The 12,125-nt window shown below is 34.9% G+C and overlaps 1 protein-coding gene across 2 annotated transcripts in view; it reads left to right on the top strand.

Annotated features, from left to right (window-relative positions):
* The window catches only part of SERPINI1 (serpin family I member 1), a 69,161-nt gene that overhangs the window by 4,853 nt on the left and 52,183 nt on the right, over positions 1 to 12,125 (top strand). Inside the window, exon 2 of one of the 2 annotated variants that reach the window (XM_025879399.2) lies at positions 9,610 to 9,764. The exons of the other annotated variant lie outside the window; for it this stretch is intronic. Coding sequence (XP_025735184.2) covers positions 9,677 to 9,764 — 88 coding nt within the window. The 5' untranslated portion in view covers positions 9,610 to 9,676. The remainder of the gene's footprint in view (positions 1 to 9,609; positions 9,765 to 12,125) is intronic. 2 annotated transcript variants of the gene reach the window in all.

Here is a 12,125-nt window from a genome sequence, read left to right as displayed (position 1 = left end):
GAATTTGGTCTCTCTTTGCCTCTAAAATTTTGCTGACTTTATTAAAGATATACTTTTAAGTAACATTCCCCACACATTCATATGCACATTTTCTATGACTTGTTTTTTCCTTGACACAGAAATACTTAAGAGAAAAACAGATAAATGTAATATAAAGCTTTATCTTAACTAAAATTTAACTGGTCTTAGGTGTTCAGTTTTTAGTGAAATGGTTACCTCGGGAGGCCTGATTCAGGCTTTTTAATCCTCAATTATACAGGTATTTGTCATCTTTGAGCAAGCATGGGGAAGGGATGAATTCTGAGATTTGGCATTAACAGTGCTCAGTGCTAGCCTTCTGTACATCAGAACTGCTGAATGGTACCTCTAGCTCCAGCCACTGCTTCAAGACCTTCTGATTCTGCCTAGGAAAGGAGCCTTCTGAGCTCCTCACAGAAACTAATTTAGTGTGGGAAGGAAAGCAGATGGAATTTATTTTGATTTAATAATCTCATTTTCCTAAGTGTACTATATTTCTCAGATATATCTCATACCAGGGTTCTCAATAACAGTAACTCAAGTGTCACAAAGTGATACCTATTGCACAATATAGGTTTTTTGGAATTGCAATTTAATGAGTACCTAACAACTTGAAGCCCATTTCCCTCCTAGCATCTTGTCTTTTGAATGGGCGCAAAACAGCTCACTGGAGTATTTTTGATATGTTGCCCACATCGGATTGCTTCTGTCATTTTCTTGATGACCTAAATTTTCCTTTGAAAAACTAACTAGTTTTATTTGAGGTCTTTAACCCTATGTCACTTGAAGAGTTAATAAACTTTATTTTTTTCCACCTTTTAGTAGTGTGCTATAAACACTGTATTATGATGTATAATTTTGCCATTCATTTAATTGTTGTGTACTTCACAAAGCAATCTAAAATCATTGAAGCAATTAATGTTTTTTAGATACAGTCAGCCTTCTAGTTAAGAAACCTGTACAAAGTATCCTAAATTGCTTACAAATGTTAAATTACTTGTTCTATGTTCAAAGTAGGTTAAATTATATCTTATAAGTCATTTGACATACTGGATAAAATTTTGGTAATACCAGTATCCTTATAGCCACATAACAATGGTATAATTTTTGCTTTTGCTAAATCAGGGTACTTTTAAAAATTATATTAAAAATAAAATGCTAATAACCTAAAATCATAAAGGCCTAATAACTATTCATTTTTTACTATAACAGCAGATTTAGCTAATAGTTACTAATATAAAGTTAAACATTTTGAATGAGAAGAAATCTTACTCTCAAGATTATCTGAGAAAGCAAATTCTTACTCATATGGCCCAAAAGTAATTGACAATTTAAAAAAACAGTTTTATAGTATGTATGAATTAGAAATGCTTTCAGCTTCAAGTTTTATGTACAATAACATAAAACAATAGGGATTTATTATTCCAAAATAAGAAGTCCTAGAAGTAGTGGTTTACTTTTTGTTTAGAGGCTCCATATTGTAAGGATTTTGTCCTCATGCTTTTTCTCGTGCTTGCTGCAAGATGGATATTCCTGCTGATCCAGATATCATATTCTAGTTCAGGGCAGGAAGAATAGGAATGGCTGTACGTCTTGAATGTTTCTCTTTTAATCAGGAAATAATAGCTTTCCCAACACCCTCCTCCTGCAAATGTCTACTGTGGACCTGCTGGCCCCTAGCACGTGGACGGCCCTGGCTTATTTAAGAGAAGCTGAGGTATCAAGAACTTTTGGCCTTTGTGATGGATAAAGCAGGGAAACAGTGGTTTGAGAATGATTTGGGGGTAACCGGTTCATAGTTTCAGCTGTTGTCTGATAATTAAAACCATGTTAACTTTAAATTGTATTTCTTCTCATTCTAACTGACTCTGCCTCATGTTTAGTTGTTGTTTTCCCCCAGGTTAGAAAATGCTAACCTTCTTACACCCAGGTTTTCACTTCTATGACTACCAAACTTCAAGTCTGAGCAAAGGCATTCATCAGAGACTGATGGTTTCTCTGGTTAAAGGCCATCTGGCCCATACCACATTTAATACTTGTCCTATACTTTTTATTACAGACATAATAACACCTGAAAGGATGATTCTCTCTACTTTAAACTACTTTAAACCTCAGGGTGTCAAAGAATCTCCATGTAGCCTGCATTTGAGAACAAATGAAAGAACAATTGAATATTAAGATTCTTTGTAAAGAAGATTTGTTTAGCTGCCTGAAAAAGCAAAATAAGCCATTGTTTCTTAGAGAGGAGCTCACTCTAAAAGATTTTAATCCTGGAAAATGGTGTTATTACTCATTCCTAAAAAGTGAAAAATATTATCAACATCCATACAGTAATTAATACCTAAATTTTGACTAATTCTTACAACGAAACATCTTTGACTTACAGTTTTGATAAACTGATTTTTTGATAAAACTGATTCCTTGAGGTTAGGAAAGTCTGAGGAAAAAGTGGAAATTAAGAAAATGGAAACAAATACATAGTTTTTCTACATAAAAAACCCTCATAATCCAAGATGTTGACCATAGAATCTTGGTTATATTATAGTTGTCTACTTTTCCATATCAACATCTTATTTTTTCATTTTTTATATTCTGTCGTGTGATTTCAGGTGAGTGGCTTTATCAAAATTCTACAGATAGAGTGATACATAAATTATTAAACTACTTTTACAATCTGTAGTATGGGATTGGGGGCCTTAGAGAGATACAACAAAATGTATAAAGTCACTTATTCCTTGGCATAATCTTTTGTCAATTCAGTTAACAAAAGAAGACATTGTGAGACACATTTATATAAAAACAAGGATATGTGACTTAGGACTGGTATTACAACGGCTACTATAGTAGCAGTCCAGAAGCAGAAGAAAATTGATCTAGTGTGGGAATTGGGACAGCTTTGAGGAGGAGGTAGGCAGTGTGGTGTGTTGGTTAAGAGCACAGCGTGGCACACTGTGGCCTTCGGGCACACTACTTTTTTGGTAATTGAAACACAGCTATGCCCATCATTTACATACTATGAAGATTGCTTTCTTGATACAACAGCAGAGTTGAGTCATTGTGACAAAGACCATATGGCCCGGAGCCTAAACTATTTCCTATCTGGCCCTTTTAAAAAATTTGTCAACTACTAGTTAAAAATGTGGGCTCTGCAGTCAAACAAAACTGGGTTCAAATTTGGTTTTGTAATCTGTAACTTGACTCAAAGGCTATGTTGATAAAATGAGATCTCACACAAAGTGCATTGCAGAATACCTGGCCTATTCATAAATGTTATTTTATTAAATGTTAGATTTTATTTTGTTATGATTTATTATTTTAAGTGAATTATAACTTTTAATTCAAATGAAAACTAAAAACTCTTTAAGTACTCCCTACTGCTCAAATAAATGTTCAGGAAACTGGGAAGGGTGTCATCTAATTGTAAACCATTTTCAAGTGTTGAAAAAAATATTGTATAGGTACAGTGTCATCAATGTAAAAGTGAAACAACTTCAGTGTATGGAAAAGTAAAGCCCAATCTTCAAAATACACTTAAGAGTAAACAGCATATTGAATATTGTAGGAAGCCATGCCAGTCAATTAAGAAAGAAGTTAAGATACTTTATTAGAATTTAGAAGAAAATGATATTTAGAAGTGAATATACTAAAGAGACATCACTACCAGTCTTATAGAAATAAAAGATTATTAGGGAACACTATGAACAATTAGATGGTATAAATTATATAACCTAGATGAAATGGGCAAATTGCTACTAAAACACAAACTACCAAAACAGAAAAAGAAATAGAAAATATGAACATATACTTAGAAATCCTCAACAAAATACTAGTAAATCAAATCTGGCAACAAATAAAAATTATATACCATGATCAAGTGGGATTTATTCCAGGAATGCAAGGTTGGTTTAACATGAAAATCCATCAGTGTAATATACCATATCAGTAGAATAAAAGGCACATGATAGTCTCAATAGACACAAAACATTTGACAAAATTCAACTCATTGTCATGATGAAAACATTCAACAAATTGGGCATAAAAAAGAATCTCCTCACCTGATAAAGAACGTATGCAAAAACCCAACAACTAACAGCATTCTTAATGGTGGAAGACTGAATATTTTACTTTAAGATCAGGAATAAGAAGGATGTTTGCTCCTACCTTCTATTCAACATTGTACTAGAGGTTCTAGCCAGCATATTCAGGCAAGAAAAAGAAATAAAAAACATCCAGATTGGAAAGGAAGAAGTAAATCTATCTTTATTCACAGATTAAATGATCTTGTATATAGATAACCCTAAAAAATCCATACACACACACACACAAACACAAAACTATTAGAACTAATAAGTTCAGCAAGGTTGCAGGATATAAGATAAAAACATCAACTGTATTTTTATATACTGGCAGTGAACATCCAAAAAATTAAGAACATCCAAAACCAAAATATTTGAATCCAATTAAAATAGCATCAAAAAAATTAAATACTTAGGAAGTACAAGACTTGTACACCAAAAACATAAAATGATGTACAAAACATCACTAAAAGAGATTAAAGAAGACCTAAAAAAATTGAAAGATCTTGTGTTTATGGATTGAAACACTCAATATTGTTGCTATTTCCCAAATTAATCTGCAGATCCAATGAATTGAAATAGATCTTTTTTGAAAAAACTGACAAGATGATCTTAAAACTTACATGAAAATGCAGTGTACCCAAACATATTTATTATTGGAGTAGCATTGAGAGTCCAAAAACAAACCCTTAAATTTATGGTCAATTGATTTTTGACAAGAGAAAGGATAGTCTTCAACAAATAATACTGAAACAACTGGACATCCACCTGCAAAAGAATGAAATTAGACCCTACCTCGCACCATGTACAGAAATTGTAACTCAAAACGGATCACAGACCTAAACATAAGAGCTAAAATTGTAAAATGCTTGGAAGAAAACATAGGAGTAAATTTCATCACCTTGCGGTTTCTTAGATATGACACCAAAAGCATAGTGACAAAAGAAAATATAAATTTGATTTCATCAAATTTAAAACTTTTGTGATTCAAAAGACACAAGAAAGTGAGAAACCATAGGAAGGGATTAAATGTTTGTAAATCAAATATTTGGGAAGAAACTTATAGCCAAAGGACCATAAAGAACTTTTTTATAATTCAAAAATAAAAGACAACCCAATTAAAATTAAGCAAAGGACTTGAATAGACATTTCTTTCTCCAAAGAAGCAAATGAAAAGATACATAATGTTGGTCACTAGGGAAAGGCAAATCAAAACCACAATGAGATACTACTTCACATCCATTAGATGGCTAAAATAAAAAAGACATACAATAACAAGTATTAGGATGTAAAGAAAATTGAACCTTTATAAATTCTTCGAGAGATTACAAAGTGGAGCAGCCACACTGAAAAACAATTTGGCTAGTACTCAAAGTATTAACCATACAGTTAGCGTGTGACCTAGCAATTCCACTCTAGGCATATGCCTAATAGGATTGAAAAAATATGTCCACACAAAAACTTGTACACAAATGTTACATAAAAGCATTATTAATAATCAAAAGGCAGTGTAAACAGGGGCACCTGGGTGGCTTAAAGCACCTCAGCAAAGCATCCAACTCGATTTCTGCTTAGGTCATGATCTCATGGTTGTGAGATCGAGCCCCATGTCAGGCTCCCTGCTGGGCATGGATCCTGCTTAAAGATTCTCTCTCCCTCTCCCTCTTCCCCTTTGAAAAAATAAAAGAGAAACAGTCCACTGCCCCTCAATGAATTTGTATAGCCATCAATGGAATATTATTTGACCATAAAAAGTAATGAAGAACTGATAGATGCTACTGCATGAATGTCTCTTGAATACAATAGTCTAAACAAAAAAAGCAAGACACAACAGGCTATGTTTTATATAAAGTATTCAGAATAGGCAAATCCATACAGATAGTGCCAAGGGACATGGGAAATATAGAGTCACTTCTTTTTTTTTTAATTTTATTTTATGATTATAGCGTTTCTTTCTGGGATGATGAAATGTTCTAAAATTAAATAGTGGTGATGGTACAGCTTAATGAATACATTAAAACCCACTAAACTGTATACCTTAAAAATGTGCATGTAAAAATGTGAATACAGTTGACCTTTGAACAGCACAGGTTTGAACTGCACAGGTCCACTTATATGTCAATTTTTTTGATAAATACAGTACTATAAATGTATTTGCCTTATGATTTTCTTAATGTTTTCTCTAGCTTTATTGAAAGAATGCAGGGTTTAAATATATAAAGTATATATTAATCAGCTGTTTTAAGTTGTCAGTAAGGCTTTTGACCAACAGTAGACTATTAGTAGTTAAGTTTTGGGGGAGTCATACACAGATTTTTCTACTGTACAGAGGTCAGAGCCCCTAACTCCCACACTGTTCACAGGCCAACTATATATTATAAAATTGGAAAAAAATATATAGGGAAGAGTTATGAAAGATTGAATTATAAGGAACCCAGACTAGCAGACAAAATAGAGAGAAATAGTCTCATTTTATACAATTTAATCTCAGAACACCAGGCAAAATTAATGAACAGAGACAAAGATCTAGCCACACTTTGTTAAAGTTGTTTTTTCATTTGTTAGTTTTTATTTTAAAATGAAGGGGAGGGTGAACCTTAAAGAACTGCAAATAAAAATAAAGGGAGTGGAAATCAGCTTGTCATCAGACTTTCCTTCTGCAGCATTTAGTAATGGAAGGTAATAGACCAATGTGTACAGAATTGCAATGGAGGAAGTTTATAATTCAAAACTGCTTATCCAGCTGGGCTATGATTCAGTGTTCATAAGAACAAAAGAACAATATGCCTCAGTTATACAAAGGCAGACACACATACCGCCACCAACAACAAAAAATGCATACTTACTTGCCAAATAATGAGAATCAAGAATTCAAGATTGGAACTATGAAATAATGAAACAAATGACATTTATATAGTTGCTGCTATTGTTTTAAAACAAGATGTTAAAATTAAATCTTATAAAATAAGATTCCTATGGTAGGAAAAGTTAATATTCTGGATCAAATACCTAAGATCACTTCAAAAACAGGAGGCTATATAAGAAAGCGAATTAAATGCCTTACTGTGTAAATCATGGATTCAGGAGACATTTTTTTCTTCACATTCATAGAAAATATATATTTCAGGACATTGGAAAGAAATGTGATCAATGCAAAAAGAAAAAGCATGACAAAATGCTAAACACATATATCATAATTACCAATAGATTTAGTCTTTTATTGAAAGGTAGAAATTACCACGCTGGATGAAAAACAAAATCAAACTATTAGTTTTTAGCGACACCTGCGTGGCTCAGTCGGTTAAGAGGCTACCTTCGGCTCAGGTCATGATCCCAGGCTCCTTGCTCAGCGGGGAACCTGCTTCTCCATCTGCCTGCCACTCCCCCTGTTTGTGCTCTCTCTCTGACAAATAAATAAAATCTTTAAAAAAAAAAAAAACTTTTTAAAAGAAACAAAGCTAGGCAAAATGATACCAGTTTAAATTCAAAAGGTGGTAAAGCACTAATAGACAAAAATTAATTTAAAAATATAAGGTGGCCATATTTTTAAAACAAGACAGAGTTCAAGGCAAGGGCTTTAATTTGGTGGAGAAAAAAGGTATTTTATATTGGTAAAGATGTAATCCATACTGAACATTTAATAGCCATGAGCCTATTTGTCCTGATTGTGTAGAATTAAAATATGGAAAAGAAAATATGGCCTTGGTATCAGATCTGGATTCAAGGGAAACAAGTAAATAAACATACAATGTAAAGAATAAAGAGAGGACAGAAATGGATTTGGGAAGAAGCAGAGGCGAGATGCTGACCCAGAAATGGCAGTAATGACGATGGAGATTCAGGGAAAATTTGGGATACACAACAGTTTTTGTCCCTGTGTTAGCTACTGTGCAGAGATTACAAAACAAGTCAGAAGTCAGCCCACAGGTAAGTTGTGTGTGTGTTTGTGTGTGTCTGTGTCCGCCTACTGTATTTCAATACCAGTTTTCCACAATCACCACCATTCCCTTTTGTCTTATATGGGGCTACTTAGGGTCATTTACCTTACGTCTCTGGCTTCTGTACGCATTTCAGTTTGTGACCCCTGGAATAAGATAAGGGGAATGGCTAAGGAAGAATGACTAAGAAAGTCATGAGGCTGAGCAATAAGAGAATAATTGTTCAAAAAATAAGAATTGCATACACTTAAAAATGGTTAAGATGGAAGAATTTTAATATTTTTATCACGTTAAAATGTAAGTTTAGAAACCTAAAGAGATAGCAACAATTATGAATCTACTGAAGCATTTAAATCTGTTTGTCTTAAGGGGATTGTATTTATTCATCTGCATTCAGTTTGGTTCATATTATAAAAAGTAATGGCTTATTGAGACATTGATACATGACTATGTAAAAATATCCCTTTGCCTTCAGAGCAAAGAAGTCAACTTTAATTAAAATTCTGTCTCATTTCCTCTTTTTTCAGTCTTAAAATTTTTGTTGTTGCTCTAGTTTATGTTCATATCACCTTCCTTTTATGTCACCCTATTTAGAAAATTTTAGTTTTTGGTTTGATACCTGCTTTCTGAGTGCCACAAAATATTACTTCTGTATTTTACCCTTATAGGAACATAACGTTCAGTTAGCTAACTAGCATGAGTAATCAATCCATCCCTGAGAATCAGTAACCATATATAACAAACCAGAGTAATTGCTATCTTTATACAAGACAAGCATTTGGTTGTAAGGCTGACAACACCACAAGTTTCTCTTTTTGTGTTTGTTTAATAGTACACCAGCTGATATTTTAAGAAATGTTTTCTTTTTCCCCATCAAAATAAGTTGTAAATGAAAACCTTTAAGATTTCATTTATCAAATGGATCCAGAATTCCTACCAAAACACCAAGTCTTAGAACCCAGGAAGTAAGCTTCACAACCCAGCCAAATTTGTTGCTGTGAAAGTTACATTTATTTGTTAGGCCCTTAAGACCTATTCAGAGCCTGTTTACTTCCAATAAACTGTTAATTAAACAGTTTACTATTTAATTTGTATGTGTAGACAGATTAACAATGATTCAGTGTAAACCCTCTCAATGATATAAATGAGAGGGGGGAAAAACTGCAAAACTAAAAAAGTGTGGTTGTCAGAAAGGCACATGTCTTGACAACTTGGTGAAGAGATTTTTCTTAAGCCAGACGGAAAATTGGAGATGTGTGAAATCGCAAGTGCTTACCCTGCTGAATGTGCTTACCAGGGAATAGGATTCCTGGGGTTCTCAACAGTCAGAATATGGTGATAGGTTGTCAATGGCATTTTCAGGCTGTCAGCCTGATTGTCAGGGTAGAACTAATGGGTAAGTGGTATATAGCATTAGTGTGTATGATTTGTTTTAATGTCTCTTGCAATATCTCAGGTAATAGAGGAGCCTCTAATGTAAGCAAAAGATTACTTTTCATATGTGAAAGGGCAACATTTTAGAACTGTATACTATCCCATGATTTAAATGGGTTTTTTCCAAATTGTGTTTGCATTAGGTCGAACTTCATGAAGTTGCCAAGATTTGACTGGTTTTGACCTACCAAAAAAAAAAAGGCAATTCACATGGTTCAACCTAATACATCAGGTATTCTAAACCTACATAGTATTGTTCCAAACTGGGAATGTGTTTTTCAAGGGAAACTGTTTCCAGGTGAGTAATAAACATGTTGTGTCCCTTTTGCCAGGCCCTGTTCTCACATGGATGATAATTTTCTCTCTTTATCCTCCCAAGTCTTACACATAATGGAATTTCCTAGAGCTTCACCATAGGCCATCTCCCGCACACCTTGCAGGAAATCTCATCCATCCTGATAGTCTGAAATGTGCTGACAACTCCCAAATATATCTCTGTCCCAGACCTGTGCTCTGAACACTAACCTTGTTTATCTAACAGCTTCCTTAACTCCCAAAGTGGATGTCATGTAGGCATCTCAGATTTATCTAACCAGAGCACAATTCCTGATGACCTTCTCTCAACCCTCTCTGTTTTTAGTTCAACCTCCTCCATCTAGAGAAGGACACCCTCACCCAACCAAGTGGTCTAGGAGAACCCTGGAAGTCATCTTTCCTTTCTGTTACCTATGGTCGGTCCAGTCTCTCTCTTAGTAAGAATGTCCAGAATGTGTCTGCTCCTTTTCTACCTACATCAGTACAGCTGTGATCTCCTTTCACGTAGATTGTTGTAATAACCACTCAATTTGTCGTTAGGCTTATACTCTGGACTCCCTATAATCCATTTTGTAAATATCAGCTTCTTAAATTGTTCTACATTTTAGGAAAATGCAGCCTCCTTGCTACCTACAAGGCCCTATATGATTTGGTCCCTACCTACTTAAGCTGGACAGCTCTTTCCCTTTTGTTTACTGATTTCTTTCAGTTCCTCGCAGTCACAAAGCTCTTTCCTGCCCTTGAGCCTTCATGTTATTCCCTCTGTTTGGAATACTGCTTCCCTCTTTAACTCTTATTTATCCTTTAGCCCTCAGTCTACGTGATCCTCACTCAGAGAGGCCTTGCCTGATCCCCTCTCCAATAGGAAGTAGGCCCCCATGAATCTTTCATATAGCACAGTATGTTTTATTCATTGCACTTAACACAATTTGCAATGAGATATTTGCATGGATATTTATTTGGTTGGCGTAAACTCCATGAGGCAGGGCCCTTGTCTACTGTGCTCACCACTGTGAGGGCCCAGAGCATAGTAGATGGTACCTGCTTAAAGTGAAAAACAGTCTATCTTGGATGTTTGTACTTGAAGAAGACTAGATTGTTCAGAAGAGGTTGTGATATGACAGTCCTCTAAAAGTATGGTACATAGTACATGGAATATGGGCTGCTCCCAAATCTCATCTTTACTTCATGTGAGTTAACACAACTATTTGAGGCCCTAAATTATAAGCTTTGAAAGCAGATACTTTGTCTCTTTTGTTCACTACTGTATCCCCAACACCTAGAAAAGTGCTTGGTAAATAGTAGATGCTTAATAAATATTTGTTGAATGAATGAACTTCTGTTTCCTCCTTTGCAAAGTTCTTGTCTCATGACAAGGGGTACAATTAAAAAACAAACATAGTTAAGTGCCTAGTACATAGCAGGTACTCCATAAAAGCCAGAAATCCTAACATCTTCAAAATATAATTCTGATTTTTTTTTTACACCACTGATTCTCTAAAGCTCTGGGCTCCCACAAAGATTGAGAACGAGGGGCAGTGAGATGGGTGCATTAACCTTTGAGGCTCTTTTCAAACTACCTAAACTTCACTCGCCTCACCTCCACTGCCTACTGCAGAGTGGCTATTCTTGAACATATTCTCTTCCTCGGGTGTGCTAAAGCAAAGGTTAAGAAACACCCGGTTCTAGGCAGAACTAGGCAGAACCAGTGTCACTGAAATATCTGATAAATGACGGCTGTATGTCAGAAAGCTGTTAATGTTGTTAGTCAAAATGTGTGTGTGTGTGTGTGTGTGTGTGTGTAAATGGAACTGCGATGATTCTATGGCAGTGCTACTGTCTTTCTCTTGGTGAGAAATACCAGAATGTGTGCTTGGTAGAGTGTTCCTCTGGATCTATTACCTTGGATTAAATTCTAAAGACAGTTGCTAGTCCATAATTTTTTCTTAGAAAGGGGGAAAAGGAGGGAAGAGAGTAGATTTCTTCCTTTCTGAAATCATGTATGAACCTTACTTCAAGCTCCTTTTTCAAGGGACCTATTTATACTTCCAATGACCGATCGGAAGAGACTCAGGTATGCCACATTTACCTTTGTTTTATCTCAGTTTAAGCATTTGTGAGCTCTGCAATCATTTTTATGTCAGTTAATTAGGCATGAAATCCAGGCAAGAGAGAGGGATGAGGGTTAGAATCACCCCAGGATGTCCACAAATCCCAGAAATTGGAGCAGTGGGAATTCATCAACCAATAGAGCCACACATCCCAGCCAGACCCCTGGCTACAGAGATGCAACTAAGACAATCAGGATAGATGAAAGTGCCTCTTAAAGCCCTCTACTGGTCTA

Source organism: Callorhinus ursinus, unplaced genomic scaffold (assembly GCF_003265705.2).
Source record: "Callorhinus ursinus isolate GAN/ISIS: 27379988/994484 unplaced genomic scaffold, GSC_fseal_2.0 scaffold1, whole genome shotgun sequence".
NCBI classification, from domain to species: domain Eukaryota; kingdom Metazoa; phylum Chordata; class Mammalia; order Carnivora; family Otariidae; genus Callorhinus; species Callorhinus ursinus.
The sequence above is the reverse complement of the archived record's forward strand: the minus strand, read 5'-3'. Positions and strand labels throughout refer to the sequence as shown.